General features: G+C 41.2%; 1 protein-coding gene and 1 pseudogene across 8 annotated transcripts in view; one reads left to right on the top strand and one right to left on the bottom strand.

Moving 5' to 3' along the window:
- The window catches only part of CNOT1 (CCR4-NOT transcription complex subunit 1), a 95,349-nt gene that overhangs the window by 3,683 nt on the left and 73,252 nt on the right, over positions 1-18,414 (top strand). For 7 of the 8 annotated variants that reach the window (XM_075537079.1, XM_075537084.1, XM_075537081.1 and 4 more), the window contains exon 2: positions 15,205-15,480. In XM_075537079.1, coding sequence (XP_075393194.1) covers positions 15,379-15,480 — 102 coding nt within the window. In that variant the 5' untranslated portion in view covers positions 15,205-15,378. Of the gene's footprint in view, positions 1-12,914; positions 12,977-15,204; positions 15,481-18,414 lie in introns of all 8 variants that reach the window. The other variant, XM_075537078.1, reaches the window with a different exon arrangement.
- Positions 179-4,680, bottom strand: LOC142431735 (glutathione peroxidase 1-like; annotated as a pseudogene).

Below are 18,414 nucleotides of genomic sequence, written 5' to 3'. Positions count from 1 at the left end.
ACCCCCTGCCCCCTTACACAGGGAACTATTTTATTTGGTCTGGGAGGGGAGGCTGGGACGGGCAAGGCTAGTGCCCACCTGCGGGGGCATTCAGGTTTAGAAGAAACACCCTTATTGATGAAGTCCCCACGTAAGGCAGGCAGTGCCCGCCAGGCAGCTTGCTGGAGGGCGGTGTGCCCTAGGCACTGCCCGGCCCCTTGGAGAGCAGGGCCTGGAGGTCGGGCTCGACCTGTCCATGGTGGGGAAGCGGCGGGGCTGTACCTGCGCACAGGCACACCATTAACTTCTGGAAGTTCCAGGCGATGTCGTTGTAGCACACAGGTGATAAGCTTGGGGTCGGTCATGAGAGAGGTGGGTGCCGTCAGGGTCTCCTGGAGGAAGGCAAAGAGCGGGTGTGCATTGGCTCCGTTCACCTCGCACTTCTCAAACAGGCAGAAGTTGGGCTTGAACCTGTCACTGGGTCGGACGTGCTTGAGGGAATTCAGAATCTCTTCATTCTTAGCCTTCTGATGCCCAAACTGGTTGCACGGGAAACCTAGCCGGACCAGGCCCCGGGGGTCTAGGTGCCCCTGCAGGTCGTTCATCTGCGTGTAGTCCTGGACAGTGGTGCCTCAGAGCGACGCCACGTTCTGGGTGAGCAGCACCTGGCCCTGCAGCGGAGAAGGTGTATACTGAGCGCGAGGCGGCAGCCGCCACCAGAGCAACACAAATACGACACAGGGATCGGATGCGCGCGAGAGGGACTGGTGGGCAAGAAGACCGAGCAAGCCTCATTTAAAAACTCAACATTTTTCCTCTCAGATGGTTAAATTACCTTGAAAGTTAGCCCATCATTCAAGTCTTCATTTAGAGCTGCTAGTTTTTGAAAGTTATTGTGAAATTTTTATATAGATTTTTATAAGAATAGTTACCCATTATCTAGATTGAGACCCTTTATATTTCCACTGAAGTTTTTAAACTAATGTCCAATATCTTTTCCCCTCCATTTGCTTATTGGGTTTTTTAAAACATAAAAAGCATATGAATACATTAGATAACCTTTTTTCTCTATTTCTATTGCCAGTTTAGACTACTGGGTTGAAAATGCTCTTTCTACTCAAAAGCCATTCACACTTGACTCTGGAGGTACAGGCACCAAGCCTCCTTAACTGTAGTAGCACAGTAGTAGTCAAATGAATACTGCAAATATACACCTCTGCACCTTTTATCTGGAAAGCCCCTATCATCTCTGTACCAGAGCATCACCCATCATTGCAGTCAAACTCAAATGTGTTGTAAACCTTTCCTGATCATTCTAAACCAAAGTGGTTTCTCACATTTTTCTCAGCCTCCCAAAGACTTAGTATTCTGTACTGCTATGTCCGTTTTCTGCTTCATTTTATGAGCTAGGTATTTCCCCTTCCTCAAAATATAAACATTACCCGGACTTATAGCACTTTATTTGATACAGTAGGGTAGAGTCATAGAACATAACATTGTTGGAAAACAGTACATCTTGTTTTTAATTCATTCAAGGTATGAGTTTTCTTAATGCTATGTACTTAAAATTCTCTAGACATTTTTAGACAGTTAAAAAGTTTGTCATATAGAATTTTGTGGTCAGCCTTCCAGAAATTGAAGTACAGGAAAGTGAACTATTTTTCCCCTCATGTTTTATTTTATCATTTTTATTGGGAGCTCTTACACAGTATACAATTGCTACCACAGTTTCAAAACATTTTCTTCCTGAACTCTTTGATATCAGCTCCTCTTTATTATCCCCCACCCTTATTTTTATTTATTTAGTGCATCATCTTGTACCATCCAGTATATCTATTTACATACTACTCCCCTCAAGTCGGGTTATAGTCATCAGTGCTATCAGCTGCTTTACTCCCCCTCCCTTCCCATTCCCTCAGGGAACCATTACTCTTGTTATTGTTTCTGAAGGGTTGTCTGTCTTGGCATTCATGTATCTGAATGATCTTGATTATACAGATGAACATGCACAAGTCTAACAGTTAATGAGGTAAATAAATAAAAACCATAATAGTAAGGGGAGGAAATATTAAAGAACTAGAGGATAGTTATGTGCTTCATGCTTGTATTTTTGTTTAATTGAATACATTGTAGTTTGGAGGAAAGAGTACAGAGCAAGTTAGTTTTCCTTTCAACAATTTATGCACATTTGGTTTCATGACATTGGTTGTACTCTTAAGGTTGAAGGACTAAGGTGAAGTAGTGGCAAAATTGAGTGGGTATTAGACTTTCCCCCTTTAGCCTAATGAACTTTCCATACTGCTTGAATAAGTAGAAACATTACTAGAGTACAAGGAAATGTAAGATCTGTGAATCTGATAACTAATCAAGAAAATGAGGCTGTGGTCAACAGTTGCCCTTTCAGTGAATGTTTACATAACAGGTTTAGGTTTCCATTCAACAATATCTACATAAGTTGTCATCAGTCAATAACATGTTCACAATGTGTGAACATTTTCATTATTATTTCCATTCTAGTTAGTGTTTCATTAATCTTTTGTTTCCCTCCCCATTTAGTTTTTTCTTTGAGTTTCAAGGAGCACAGCCTTAGGATCAGCTTGATAGTTAGCTACAAGGTGATCATGGGCTACTTTCCCCCCCCCCCCCAACGTTTGAAGAGTATCTCAGCACCATAGTCTCAGGGTATCCTTCAAATTCAGTTAGTCTAATTGGTGTGTTTTCCTTTTGGTCAAAGAATCTTTAGGTTCTGGTCAACACTCAATTCTGTCAGAGTCTTGTGGTCCTGATGGGAACAGTCAATAGTGGTGGTGGGAACCATCTAATTCTTTTGGTTTGTGGTCACATGAAGCCACGGATTTGAGTCTTTGGTTTCAAGTAGAAACCAATCCAGATGAGTAGAAATTAATAGTTGTAAGACACCAAAGTGTTCCAGCCTTGTAGGGCAGTGTAAAACCACCTCAGAGCATCTAAGGCAATCAGTTTTTTTTTTAAACAATTTATTGGGGCTCATACAATTCTTATCACAGTTCATACATATACATACATCAATTGTATAAAGCACATCTGTACAGTCTTAGGCAATCAGTTTTTATGAAAGCAGAACGTCAAATTCTGCAGAGTTGCTGGTGGGTTTGAACAGCCAACCTTTTTGTTGGTGCCAAGTACCTTAATGCTGTGCCACCGAGTCTCTTAGGTTAGGTGACCAGATTTTAACATTGATAAAGTGGGACACCATTGATAAAACTCATATCCTGGCAAAATAGCCACATGGCAGCCGAAAACCGTATTTATACCCTAGCTTGTGCATTCTTTCCAAAAACAGGGACTTGGGATGTGGGAAAAATTGTTAAAAATCGGGACGTCTGGTCACCTTACTCTTATGAACTAACCCAGCTGCTTTATGAAGAGCACAAAGTTTATCACTATGCAACTGAAATATCTGAAGGTTGAGTTAATGTTTTATAGCATTTTACCATTCTTTATTTGAGTTCAGTTATATGCCAAGCCATAGAGTTGATTCTGACTCTTAGCACCCTGTATACGGTTTCCAAGGCTGTAAATCTTTAAAGGAGCAAAAGCCCCATCTTTCTCCCTTGGAGGGCTGGTAGGTTTGTATCATGAGCCTGGTGGTTACTGAACAGTATCACCAGTGCTCCTAGTTATGACGGCATAATAAAAATGGAAACACTGGGGCTAAAGAGGAACTGATGTCAAGGTCAAGAAGGAAGAGAATGTTTTTAAACTGGTAGGGGTTGTACAATACTGCTTGATGTGATTGAACTATGGAATAATCTGTATTAGCTCCCAATATAATGGTTAGGGGATATATATAAACATTGGTCTTCTGAAATACAGTAGGCAGTCACCATAAAGCAAGCACATTTGACTTATTGTATAAAAGGAATAATTTTATAACTCAACTTATAAAAAGCTTAGCTTGTATAATAAGTACATTATATATTTTTTGTAGAAGTAGACATTTCTAAGGCATTCACAAAGTCTACACACACACACACACGAATAAAATATACCCAACATTTTGTAGACTTGCTTAAAAATAGTAACGTACCAGAAGACTTCATTTAAGTAACTGAATACTGGATCTTTCTGGTGTATATGCTTTATCCTTGAAAAAAGACAGTCTGTTTAAGTTGTGCAGTTACTTATGATTTTAACATTTCTCTTCCCATGCTGGAAGTAACATGTAAAGAAATTCTTTAATTGCTGAGAGGGAATTTAAAGTCTTTTCCATAAATAACTATTAGCAGTCCAGGTCAGAGAATACCATTAAGATGGATGATCATTCGAATTTCCCTCCTAAAGGTTGGTTAATTTGCTCTTGTCCTCTGTGAAATGGTTAAAAAATTGAGTTCTGATCCTGTGGGTTTGTTTTGTTATGCCAGGGGTGGGGGTAGTTTAGGAGCAGGGCCAGTTTAGCCACACATTGCTTTGCTGTCATTGGACTCCAACTCAGGCTGGAATTCAGAAGCTTGTAAAGACAAAATACCCATTAGCCCTGTTCCTTGGTGGTGCAGTCTTACAATAGTGGGGTGCAACTCTGAGACTATCTGTGAGTCCAAGATGGAGATGCCGGGCTGTAAATGTCCATGGACTCACCTTGTTCTGGAGGATGCTGGGGGCACCGGCTTCTTGAGCTGAGAGGGACAGGTGTCCACGTTGTGTATGAACATGTTCATCCATGGGGGCTTTGCTCCCAGAAATGACCAGGTTGTGGTCTGAAAGACCCCCCTTGCGCTGAACAAGCTCATGTTGATTGTCAGTGGAAACACAGACTGAACTGTGAAGGGAAACAGGTTTCCAGGACCTCAGGTTCCTGCCTCGCCTGCTGAGTTTGGCTCAGAATCTGAAGGTTCATCTTGTCATTCAGGCATTTACTTTGGTTTATTGGGTTGGATTTTAGAATATGACTATTAATTCTACAGAATTACACTCTTCACTTGTTGACAATTATATTTGGGTGCATTTTCTTAGTTGAGATCAAAACAAATACAGGGTTTTCCCCAGCAATATTTTTGGGAGGAGAGAATGCAAGATTTAAGTTTTTTACCTCTTAAATATGGAAATGTAAAGTTTAGGATGTTACAAAAAGATAGCCTTTCCTGTTATGACTAGTGTGGGTGATCATTGCTTAATCTCAATCTGGCAGCTCTGCTGAGGGCCTCCTAAGGATGGAGGAGGGGCTAAGCTTTAACTTCTTTAGCACTATAAATTGAATGTTTATTTCATTTTTAAATAAAGGAAGTAGCTTCAACAATGATACACCTTGTTATTATCTAAGACTCTTAGGAAGGCCCCGGAGGCTTTCCTCTCCACAGGCTTTACTTCATTCATGTCATTATGATTGACTCTACTTGGAAGCTCTTCCTTAGTCATATTTTGCATGCCTTCTCACCTGAGGGCCTCATCTTCTGGCACTGTCTCTGACCATGTTCTGCTCCTGTTCATTCGAGTTTCAATAACTGACCATCTTCTGCTGCTTTCCATAGGGTTTTCAGTGACTCATTCCTTCTTCCTAGTCTGATTTTAGTCTGAGCGCCGCTGACACCTGTTCAATTGGGTGACCTGCAGGTATTTGAAATACTAATGGCATAGCTTCCAGCACCAGAGTAATTCACAAGCTACCACATGGGGCAAAGGAATATTTCATATTTTAGCAGTCCTGAAATTAGGATGTAACTTATCCTAATAAGTCATTATTTGAAGAAAAAATACTCTCCATTAAGTTTCTTAGTGATACAGAGTCCCTGGTGGTACAGGTGGTAAACATACTCAGTTAGAAGATGGAGGTGTGACTTTTCAGAGGTGCCTCAGAAGAAAGGCCTAGTTCAATTTAATTCTGAAAATTAGCCTTTGAAACCCTGTGGGTTACCATGGGTGGGTTACCATGAGTCAGAATCGATATATGGTGGTGGTTTTTTTTAAAGGTTACATAAATAATTGCTAACAAAATTGTTCTTTTAAATATGAAATATATGTACCTTTCAGGCAAAATAGTTAAAAAATTGTCATTTATTGTAGGTTTTGAATTTAGGGGTAACACCAAAATTAAAACAAAGGTATAGAAAATTTGGTATATTAGTGTCAAGTATATTTTTGAGTGGATGCTGTGTAGCAGTGTATAATGTATTTGTTGTAAGTTTTCTGTGTTGATTTTTGTCACTTTGCTGAGACATGTTTGAGGTTGCCTGTAGCTACTACAGAGGTCTTATGCTCTCCATTTAAGCCCCATCAGGTCGTCATTTTCCCCTCCCTCCCCTTCCCTCATGAACCCCTGCTAATTTATAAATTATTCTTTTATCCTATCTCGCCCTATCCGACGTCTCCCTTCACCTCCTTTCCTTTTGTCCATCCCCAAGTAGGAGGTCACATGTAGATCCTTGTAATCGGGTTCCCCCTTTCCAATCCACCCTCCCAGTATTGCCACTCACATCACTGGTCCTGAAGGAGGACCATCAGCCTCGGACTCCCTGCACTCCCAGTTCCTATCTGCACCTGTGTGCATCCTCTGGTCTAGCCGGACTTGCAAGGTAGAATTGGGATCATGATAGTGGGGTGGGGGGAGGGGAGGAAGCATTTAGGAACTAGAGGAAAGTTGTATTTTTCATCATTACTGCATTGCACCCTGACTGGCTCATCTCTTCCCCAAGACCCTTCTGTAAGGGGGTGTCCAGTGGCCAACAAATGGGCTTTGGGTTTCCATTCCATACACCCCCCCCTTCATTCACATGGTAAGATTTTTTTGTTTTGATGATCCCTTCGACATCTCGTGATCGCACTGGCTAGTGTGCTTCTTTCATGTGAGCTTTGTTTCTTCTGAGCTAGATGGCCTCTTGTTTACCTTTAAGCCTTTACCTCCAAGACTAACTCTTTATGGGAATCAAAAGCCTCATCATTCCCTGGGGGAGCTGGCTGGTGGTTTTGAACTGCTGACCTTGCAACCCAACTCATAACCACTATGCCACCAGTGCACCTTTTGTAGGTCATTAGTGATTTCCTAATTGCCAGTAATGATGGTTTTAAATCCTTTGCCTTCATTTTCTTTTTAAAATAGTTTTATTAGGGGCTCATATAACTCATTACAATCCATCCATACATCAAGCACATTTGCACATTCATTGCCCTCATCATTCTCAAAACATTTGCTTTCCATTTAAGCCCCTGGCATTAGGTCCTCATTTTTTCCCTCCCTCATGAACCCTTGATAATTTATAAATTATTATTTTGTCATATCTTGACCTGTCTGGTGTCTCCCTTCACCCACTTTTCTGTTGTCGTCCCCCAGGGAGGAGGTTACATGTAGATCCTTCTAATTGGTTCCCTCTTTCCAACCCACCCTCCCTCTACGCTCCCAGTATCACCACTCACACCACTGGTCCTGAAGAGATCATCCGCCCTGGATTCCCTGTGTTTTTAGTTCCTATCTGTACCAGTGCACATCCTTTGGTCTAGCCAGACTTGTAAGGGAGAATTCGGATCATGATAGTGGGGGGCTTTTAAAAAAAATCATTTTATTGGGGGCTCGAGCAATTCTTACCACAATCCATACATTCATCCATTGTGTCAAGCACATATGTACATTTGTTGCCATCAGCATTCTCAAAACATTTGCCTTCTACTTGAGCCCTTAATATCGGTTCCCCATTTTCCCCTCCCACCCCCAAACCCCCTCCATTATGAACCCTTCATAAATTAATAAATTATTATTTTGTCATATTTTGTTCTTATGAAGACTCATTAGGTTCAGTTTTCTTTCAGGGAGAGCTTTTGTGTAAGCATGTCAATATTAGGAAAGGGATCGTTGTTGAGTGTGCATGTTAATTTAGCTTCTGCCGATCTCAGTGGGCATTTACTTCCCAAAGATAGGTCTTGGGCTGGTCTTTCTTAGAGATGCTATTTGTTCCTTGTCTTTCTCTGCAGGGTACTCTTGTTAGTTAGCTGATGGCGTGCACCTTTGGTTTTCTGTTCGCTTCTCATTTTCCTTTGAGGGTTCTTTTTTTCTACCCACTCTTGAATTCTGTGCTTCCTTAGCACTTTGAGTAAATCCTGTCTTTTTTCATTTTTCATGTAAATGTTGGTGACTCCCAGATGGATATTTGCAGCCTCATTTCACCGTAAATCCAGCTGCTCAACTGTCCCTTTGTATGCCTCACTCCAGACATGCCCCCAAATCAAGTTCCTCTTTTTTTTTTTCTTACACTTAAAATTTGCTTGTCCTCGGTTTCATGGCAGGTGTTAGGCGGAACACCGGAAACCCAGGTGCATTTGAGCCAGCTGTGGCTGGAAATGATGCCTGCCTGCTCTTACTGACCCCATTCTTCACAAAGCTTCAGAGTCCTTGCAGTTCTTTCAGGATGCATGCCTGCTCTTTTTCTCTGACTGAACTTCCCTGTAACTGACTCTTCCTTCATTTTTTCACACCGTCAAAAGATGTCTCAAGCTGTTCACCTGATCTTGTCTCTTGGTATTAGATAAAGCAGGGTAAAGTTATTTTAAAACAAAAACCCACCCAACAATATCAGTGACATAGCAGCACAGAGCTTTTATTTCTTCCTCAGATAACTTAGTAACCTTGATTTTTTTTTTTTTTTTAGGTATGTGATGATAGGAAGGGCACCTTTAGCAGATGATATTTGCATGGTTGTTAATTGCCTATAGTCAGCTCTGATTCATGGGGACCCATATACCAGAGTGTGATACATTACCTGGTGCTGTGTCATCCTCAGGCTAGCATCAGTCCAGTGTTGTACTCTGTTGTAAGTGCAATGTGCTTTAAAGGGCTGCCATTGACTACTTTTCAGAAGTTGATTACCAAAGTTTGTTCTAATCTGTCCTCACCTAGAAACCCCACTAAATCCTGTTCACCACAGGTGATCCTGTTGGTATTGGAAATATTGGCCGCGTTTCCAGCATTATAGCAACAAGCATGCCCCACCACAGCATGACAAAGTGGCAAGTGAGTGTGTTTTATGGGAAAAAGAGAACCCAAATCAAATATGTATTATGTTGACTCCTTTATTGAGTGAAACAAGTCAAATACTAAGAAAAAGAAAGTATCCAGATGAAGGAGGAAGACCCTGTCAGCATAGGCCATAAAGGAAAGCCCTGGAAGCAGAGAAATTGGCACAAAATCATAACTGACCAGTTCATCATAGTCACAGGTGGGACCACAAAAATGGGAAAGAACCATGATTGCAGATGAGAAGAATGTACAAGATTGGTTCAGAGCCCTCCATCCAATCACCTGATTCATCAGCCATACAGGGCAGGGTAGCACATGCTCTTTTGGGTTTCTGAGACTAGCCCAGTAGAAAGGCTCATCTCTTTCCCAAAGAGCTGCTGGCACCCTGGTGGCATATTGGGGTATGCATTGTGCTGTTAATCACAAGACCAGCTATTTGAAACCATCAGGCACTCTGAGAGAAAAAGCTTTATTCCTGTAAAAAGTAGTCTAGACATAATGTCCCCTCCCTAGATAGCACTACAGAGGACAACACTGAAGATACAGTTCGGGGAGTGCAGCTGGTCTGCTGACTTGCGCACATGGGGGCAAACCAAGAGAGCAGTGCAACAGACCAGTAATAGGAGCAAAGCCATGAAGTCGAGTAAACCCGATTGTAGACTTTTAACTTGGAGGGCAGTGGTTGGCACTTTATCTGAACAGATTGTGGGATATTCACAAGGGTGTCATGCTGAATGAGTAAAGGTGTAACGGGTAGGGCATGAGACCCCTTCATCCTTGACTGCAGGAAGAGCAATGGGCTTGTAGCAAGAATGCCTCTTGAACACGAATGCTAAGGACTAATGGGTATAAGTGCTGTGGGTCCTGGGATGTGGATCCCTGACAGAAAAGGGGATTGGACTGATGGATTATAACAGGGCCTGCTCACTATTTTTTAACAGACTGATATCGATCTACTTTGGGTCAGGACAACAGTTAGACACGGAACTATTTGTATGGTCTCCCCCCACCACCCCTTTTTTCTTTTCTTTTGGTGTCTCCATATAAGGAGATTGTAATGGACTGACTTGGGGGAGGAATGGAAAAGGAGGAGGTGGGGGGAGTGGAGCAGAGAACATGGACGGGGGATGGCAAGGGATCTATAATTGATAATGAGGAGAGTATAGCATTCCTGGTTGTGTTTGAGTAATTGAAATGTATTTGAGAGGAATTACTGAGAGGTGACAAATGGGTAAACATAATAGTGGGGTAGGCGGAAAAAAGAGTTTGTCACACACACATAACCCAGACCCCCCCCCCTACCAAAGGAAGCACATGGAATTTAGTCTTCCACTTAAATCGTACCGAGGTACAAGAACAGTTTATTCTAATAATGTGGCAATGTATGATACCTTCCTGACATGATGGCTGAAGACAAAAGGGTGCATAAGAAAATTGGTGAAGAGAATTAAGTGGCCAAAAAAAAATATGGCAAAGAAAGCTGATGGTGCCCAGCTATGGTGTTTGGGGCTTTAAAGGCTTGAGGTTAAACAATATGTGATCTAGTAGGGAAGCAACAAAGCTCACATTGAAGAAGCACACCAGCCTGTGCTGTGTGTCCGTGGGAAAAGGTATCAGAAACTAAAAAACAAGTAATCAAATTGACTTGAAGGAGCGTAGATAAAGTGGAGACCCAAAGCCCACCTGTAAGATAGTTCCTCACAGAAGAGCCACACAGAAGAGATGATATATCCAGGATGCAGTACAGCACTGATGAAACACATAACTGCCCTTTAGTTAATATTTCCTCCCTTTCCTATCATGTTCTTAGTTTTATCTCATTAATTTTGTTAGACAACGTATATTCGTTTGTATAATTAAGATCCTTCAATAAATGGAATACAAGTTAGGTAAACACTTCAGAAATAGTAACGGGAGTAATGATTCCCTGAGGGTATAGGAAAAGCGGGGGAAGAAGAAGGAAACGATGGCAATGATGAATGTATAACTTCACTTGAGGGGTACAAATAACAGCATTGTAGGTGAAGTTTCCCAAGGAGCTGCTGGTGGTTTCAAACTGCTGACCTTAAAAGTTATCAGATCAATCCATAACCATCAAGGGTATTCCCTGGCAAGGCTGCCCCTCCCTGACAGCAGTCTACTTCAAAAGCATTCTGCCTAAGGGCTTTTTAGGGTACAAAAGAGACCTCAGACTCATAAAAAGAAAATTTATTAAGTTTAAAAGGGGCAAGAAGACATATGCACATCATCTGGATTCACAATGGCATTCAAAGGTCAGGATGTTAGTTAAATAAGGCACAGAACAAAGGAAACTCGCATTTGTGATTGGTGGCAGATCATTACATAACAGTTTAGGTGGGACTACAAGACCCTCACAACCATAGCAGTCAGGGCAAGACAGAGAGGGCATGACTTAGGACTATACCCCAGTCAGATGGTATCCATCAAGGACACACTTTTAGGCAAGTTCCTGTCCCTAGGCTGGTTGGAGAGGAGTGGTGGAGCTAATCTTATTTTCCAAGGCACTTTGCCTGAGGGCAAGCATATCTACATTTCTGGTTAATGGTCAGGGTTAATCTACATGGGGACCACCCTGCAAATAGATTTTGGGCTTCACTACCATCTATGCACAGCCATTTGCAAACCAGGGTGCTCATATTTTAAGCTGTACTATAAGCTTTCTGTATTGCTAACCAGTGATTTGAAAACTCAATGAAGGATGATGAATCGATGTGGAGATTTAAAATGGATTTAGGGCTCCTACTGTTATCTATAGTCTTCTACAAACCTAGTGCTCAGAGTTTAAGCTCTTAATACAAGGGGTAAATTTGTAAGAGATTTTGAGAGGAACACTATTAGGATGTTTCTGTTTCATATAATTCTAATACAATGAGTTGTATAATAGTATTTTTTTCCAGTTTAAAAATGTTTTTATAGAGACCCTAATACCTGGCTTAAGTCCAGTGTCTCTTATAATGAAAAAGCTGGCAAATAGCAAGACACAATAGATGTCTAGGATCTCCTAAAAAGACAATGTGCATCAAAAGACTTTTATTAAGAGAATATAAAGAAATCCCACAAAAAGAAAAAAAATCTGGCAGTAACATTATGGACAAGGGACTATGAAATCTATGGTAAACTTCAATGCCATAACTAAATTCACTCAGAAAAAGAAAATAATCCAAAGAAGATATTTAGGTGGCCAACAAAAATAGAAGACGAAATAACAGTCTTTCAGACTACTCAAATCAAATATACAATGAGATATCTCATTCTGGCATTAGTAGTAAAAACCACAAAACAGCAAGTGCTGGAGAGAATGCAGAGACTAAAACTCACCTGCTGATGGGACTAAAATGGTACGTCCCCCAGGAAAGTACTGTGGTACCTCCATAAGAAATATCATGTGCGGTGGATGGGGGTGAAATCTAAATAGGGAGCTAACGAGTATGAGAAGAAAATGTTCTGAAATGGTTTGTGTTGGTGATTGCACAGTTTTTCTTAATATGATTGAAAGGTTGAATTGTGTGATGTGTGAAGTAATATGCCAATAAAACTACTTAAAAAAATAAAAACACTGTGGAACCCAGCAGTCCTTTTTCTTGGTATATATCCTAGAGAAGAGCCACAGATGAATAGATACATGTATAACATCTTCACAGAAGAATTATTCACAATAGCAAAAAGATGGAAACAGCCTGTGGTAGTTACACAATCTGATGTCAGTTTGACGATTCAGAGGGATGGGGTGGATCTAGCCTGTCAATCGGATCATAGCCAATGAGGCCTCTGTGTGGGCATGGCTTTCTCCTGGCCTTCACTTCCAACATTTCCCAATACTAAATTTAAAAATAATAAAATAAACTCACTGCCAGCAAGTCAATTCTGACTCAGAGACCCTATAGGATGGGGTAGAATGACCCCTGTGGGTTTCTGAGACTGCATCTCTTTACAGGGGTTGAAAACCTCATCGTTCCCACAAGGAGCAGCTGGCGGTTTCAAACTGCTAACCTTGAGGCAAGTGTGTAACTACTATACCACCCATGCTCCTTTTTTTGTTGCTTTTATCATTTTATTGGGGGCTCGTACATCCATCCATTCTGTCAAGCACATTTGTACATTTGTTGCCCCCATCATCCTCAAAACATTTCTTTCTACTTGAGCCCTTGGTATCAGCTCACCATTTTCAAATTATTATTTTTTCATGTCTTATACGGTCCTTGACCCACTTTTCTGTTGTCCTTCCCCCAGGGAGGGGGTTACATGTGATTGATTCCCCCTTCCTGCCCCACCTTGCCTCCACCCTCCCGGTATCATCACTCTCACCACTGGTCCTGAGAGGTTCATCTGTTCTGGATTCCCTATGTTTCCAACTCTGATCTTATCTGTATCAGTGTACATCCTCTGGTCTAGCCGGACTTGTAGGGTAGAATAGGGATCATGATAGTGGGGGGTCGGGGGCGGAGAAGGGAGAACATTAAAGAATAGAGGAAAGTTCTATATTTTATTCTTGCTACACTGCCCCCTGACTGGTTTGTCTCCTTCCCGAGACCCTTCTGTAAGGGGATGTCCAGTTTCCTACAGATGGGCTTTAGGTCCCCACTCTGCAGGTCCCCCCCACCCCCATTCACAATGATAAGATTTTTGGTTCTTTGATGCCTGATACCTCATCTCGTTGACACCTCATATGTAATCACACAGGCTGGTGTGCTTCTTACATGTGGGCTTTGTTGCTCCTGTGCTAGATGGCTGCTTGTTTATCTTCAAACCTTTAAGACCCCAGATGCTGTATCTTTTGATAGCTGGGCACCATCAGCTTCCTTCACCACATTTGCTTATGCTGCACCCCTTTATCTTCAGCTATCGTGTTGAGAAGGTGAGCACCATGGAATTCCAGTTTAATAGAACAAAGTGTTCTTGCATTGAGGAGTACTTGAGTGAAGGCCCGATGTCCATCTGCTACCCTAATACTAAACCTATAAATGTATGCACTTAGATCTATTTCCCATCATCATATATAAATGTATTTATACATATGTACTTGCCTGTATTTAGACTTCTATAAACATCCACCACCCATGCTCCTTAATACGAACTAGACAATAATGAAAAGTATGCGATGAAGAATACAGGTTTCCTCCAGTTCCTAATTGCTTCCTCCCCCCCAATTACCATGATCCGAATTCTACCTTGCAAGTCTGGGTAGAGCAGAGGACGTACACTGCAGATAGGAGCTGGAGGCACAGGGAATCCAGGGTGGATGATACCTATAGGACCAGGGGTGCGAGGGGTGATACTGGGAGGGTAGAGGGTGAGTGGGTTGGAAAGAGGGAACCGATTACAGGGATCTACATGTGACCTGCTCCCTGGGGGATGGACAACAGAAAAGGGTGAAGGGAGACGCAGGCCAGGGCAAGATATGACAAAATAATTTATAATTTATCAAGGGCTCATGAAGGAGGGGGAGTGGGGAGGAAGGGGAAAAAGAGGACTTGATGCAAAGGGCTGAAGTGGAGAGCAAATGCTTGAGAATGATGAGGGCAAAGAATGTGCAGATGTGCTTTATACAACTGATGTATGTATGGATTGTGATAAGAGTTGTATGAGTCCCTAATAAAATGTTTTAAAAAAATTAAAAGTATGTCTTAAGTATCTTGTGCACTAGTGATGTATCTCTCAGTGGATTACTCTGAGGTGCAAGATGAGAGTTAATGCTGGCTGTGATGGTTAAGGCTATGTGTCAGCTTGACTCAGCTATGATTCTCAGTGGTTTAACAGTCATGTAATGATATCATTGTCCATTTTATCAGGTATGATCATCCTTTTTTGCATAGTGCTGTGTTCTGTTTAACAACTTGGTCTTTGGAACCTAAACATTTGGATAAATGGGTGTAAACAGATTCTTGTAAATAGATAGTGCAGTCTGAAAAGAGGTACTTTAAATAAATGTGGGATGAGTAATTCCAAACCTTAATTTTAATTACAGTGCTTTCCTTGCTGTTTTCAAAGAGTATAAAAGCAATTGTTGGTTTAAAATAAAAATTTCAAGTACTATAGATTGCTTTATTTTTATATACTTGCCCCTTTCAATTTTAAAACCTGACAACATTTATAGCAGTTGAGATAGCTGCAAGTTTTTTCGAAGTTCTTTGGTAATGTTTTATTACTAAGATGGAAAGATGACTTAAAAAAAATTTTCCCCTAACTTAAAAGCCTGAAATTTTTTGTTTGTTTACTTTGGACAGGTGCCATGTTTCAGAACAGAGTAAGACCCCTGGTGAAGAAGATCTGAACACATTGTACAGACACCAGTTATAGGCTACTTAAAAAGAAAGCATTAACCTGCCTCTGAGGTGACTAAAGGGGAATAATGGTGATTTTGCGCCGGGCTCGGCCGCCTGCTTCCGCCCCAACCAGCAATGAATCTTGACTCGCTCTCGCTGGCCTTGTCTCAAATCAGCTACCTGGTGGACAATTTAACCAAGAAAAACTACCGAGCCAGCCAGCAGGAAATACAGCATGTAAGTAAATTTGTGAGTAAACAGATTCTTTTAAAAAGAAATGAGTGTGTGGTGGAAATACACAGGACATTTCTGTGAGAATTTTGTAAACAACTGCTGTCCTTTATTTCAAATACTTAAAAAATATAGATGACATATTACAACCATGTTTTCAAAATGTATTCACAGATTTTTGTCTATAGAAAATATTAAGTTCAAATGATAAAACAAAAAAGAACATGATACCAATACCTTTTTTTAATGTGGACTTCACTGGATTTTAATGTATTTGCACAGTTAAATATCTGTCATCACAATTTTAATTCCATAACATTCTTATCACGCTAGAAGAGATTCCAGAATATCCATTAGTATTCCTCCCCGTCCCCTGCCAACTACTAATCTTATGGTTTGGCCTATTCAGAACCTTTCATATAATGGGATTCTGTTATAAATGATCTTTTTTTTTTTTTTTCTTTTGGTTGGTGGTGGTGGTGGTGGTATAAATGATCTTTTGTGCCTGATTTTCTTAGTGTAATATTTTCAGGTTCATCAATGTAATGTGGTAGTCCTTCATTCCTGTTTCTGGATGAATAATATTTGTATGAGTATGCCACATTTTGTTTATCCATTCAATAGTTAATAAAATTAGGAGTTATTTTCACTTTGAGGCTGTAACAAATAATGCTGCTCCATTGGATTACATGTATTTTATTTAATTCCTTATTTCAATTTTTTTGGGGAGGGGATCTACCTTTTAATGTGATTCAGTTACAGAAACTAGGACCTTATATGAAAGAGCTCCCATTATGTGAAAAGTTATTTGCTTTACCCGTTACCTTTTGCAACCTCTTGGCTAAGTTGCTTGCTGCTTTACCCCAACCTTTGAACTTCATTGTGCTCCTAGGAGCCATCACCGAACTGGGGTAGCATCCTACATGGACTCCCCTTTCCTACCTGTAACACCCTCATGACAGGCGTCCACCCTCCCTTGCATGGAGCGCTGCATTCCCCCTTCTGGGGCTGCCTACTTGGACCCCAGCTCCTCCTCCAGACAGTCCTGGACCTGGTCCATAGTGGGGGAGGGAGCGTTGCCTCTATCCAGTTCAATGGCTCCAGTGGTCCCCCGAGCTCCTCAAGACTGAGTACATGCCCTTGATCTCCATGCTTATGCACCCTCACATCCAGACCTACCTACTCCATTTGCTTTTCCTCATAGCTTTTCTCTGTGAAGCTGCTGTGGGCCCCAGCTAAGAACTTGGTCCTTCTGTGGAGACCATTGTGGGGCTGAGCATTTCCCCCTCTCGTGTGCTGCTTTGCAGGCCTTAGCTTGCTTGGCCCAATGGACTGACCTTCCAGATGTTACCTTCACTACCCACTCCCACCTACCCTAGAGCCCCTTCCTACCTGGTCCCTTGGGGAGTGGGGGAACCCCGGACCTGGATAGCAAGATCCTTGATAAAAGAATATGTATCTTGCTAAGGTTAAAACATTTTAAAAAATCATTTTATTGGGGGCTCTTGCAGCTCTTTTAACAATTCATACATCAATTTTATCAAGCATACTTGTACATATGTTACCATCATGTTCAAAACATTTTCTACTTGAACCTTTGGTATCAGCTCCTCTTTTTTCCCTCCCCCCAAACTCCCCACCTTCCTCATCCCTTGATAAATGATAAATGATTATTTTCATATCTTATACCACTTGCTGTCTCTCTTCACCCACGTTTTTGTTGTTTGTTCCCCTGTTAAGGTCAATTTTTAATAGGATGGATTCTTTGAAGGTGTATTGGATGAAAGATGGAAATTTTGAATTACCTTGGAGTTTTTTTTTTTAGTTTTTTTTTTTTTACCTTGGAGTATTACAGTGCACTTTGAATGCTACTCTTATTTTCTATGGTTAGGTAGAGAGGATTTTGAAGACTTTGTGGATTTTATTATTCTCAACCTTTCTAATATGCATTGTAACACATTTGGAAAGGTAAAGTGGCCATTTTCGAAGTCATCATTTTCCTCACACTGTGAAATACCATCTGCTTCCATCAGAGTTGAATGATTGTCCTCATTCTAAAAACAAGTTTTCCCCAAAGTGGGTGATATTGTCTCCTGGGGGCAATGGCATGATTAGGAGGTCACTGCAAAAGCAAATACTGCCTACACTTTATCTTGGATTATGGGTGACAGCAAAAAAGTTTTTACTTAACCAGGAAGATACTGCATAAATTTCCCCTCCTAAAAAGTAGGTATAGCATATGGGAGCCTATCTGGTCGATGCTGACATGTTCCTGGGTAAGGGCCTTGGTAACAACACTGTCCGGTGCTGGCTCCTCGTGGCAGGCTCTTTAAAAGCTCAATGCTGAGCTCTAGTTTTGCTTTTCATCTTATTTTCTTAAAAGCAAAAATCCTTTTTGGGCTTTTTTTTTTTTTTTTTTTGTTATCACAAACTGATAGGTCTCTTGTAAAAGTGAAGTAGCCAAATTCAGGGTCTTAATTTTGTGAGGTTAATATTAGGTACCCTGTGAGGAAAACTGCAGCATAGCCTTTGCTCTTACCGATAATCTTTGAGGTTGTGTTAGTCTGGATAGACCAGAGAAACAAATCCAGGGAAACTGTCCTTGTATAAGAGAGTTTTGTATTCAAGAGTAATTGTACATTAAGAAAACATCCCAGCCCAGATTAAGTTCTTTTCTTTTTTTTTTCCTGAGGGGTGGTCTGTGGTAGTTACCTTTTTTTTTTTTTTTTTTTCTTCAGATTAAGTTCTTAAGTCCAATATTAGTCCTTATGTTCTATACCGGTCTATAAGGTACTCTTCAGATTCATGCAATAAATGCAATGATGCCAAACGCAGGAAGATCATAGGTCAGTGGGTGGAAAGTCTTGTGGAACCCAGTGACTGTGGGAGCATCTCAGTGCTGGCATGGGTTTCCCATGTGGCTCCTCCAGCACCACGGTT

Source organism: Tenrec ecaudatus, chromosome 18 (assembly GCF_050624435.1).
Source record: "Tenrec ecaudatus isolate mTenEca1 chromosome 18, mTenEca1.hap1, whole genome shotgun sequence".
NCBI classification, from domain to species: domain Eukaryota; kingdom Metazoa; phylum Chordata; class Mammalia; order Afrosoricida; family Tenrecidae; genus Tenrec; species Tenrec ecaudatus.
The sequence above is the reverse complement of the archived record's forward strand: the minus strand, read 5'-3'. Positions and strand labels throughout refer to the sequence as shown.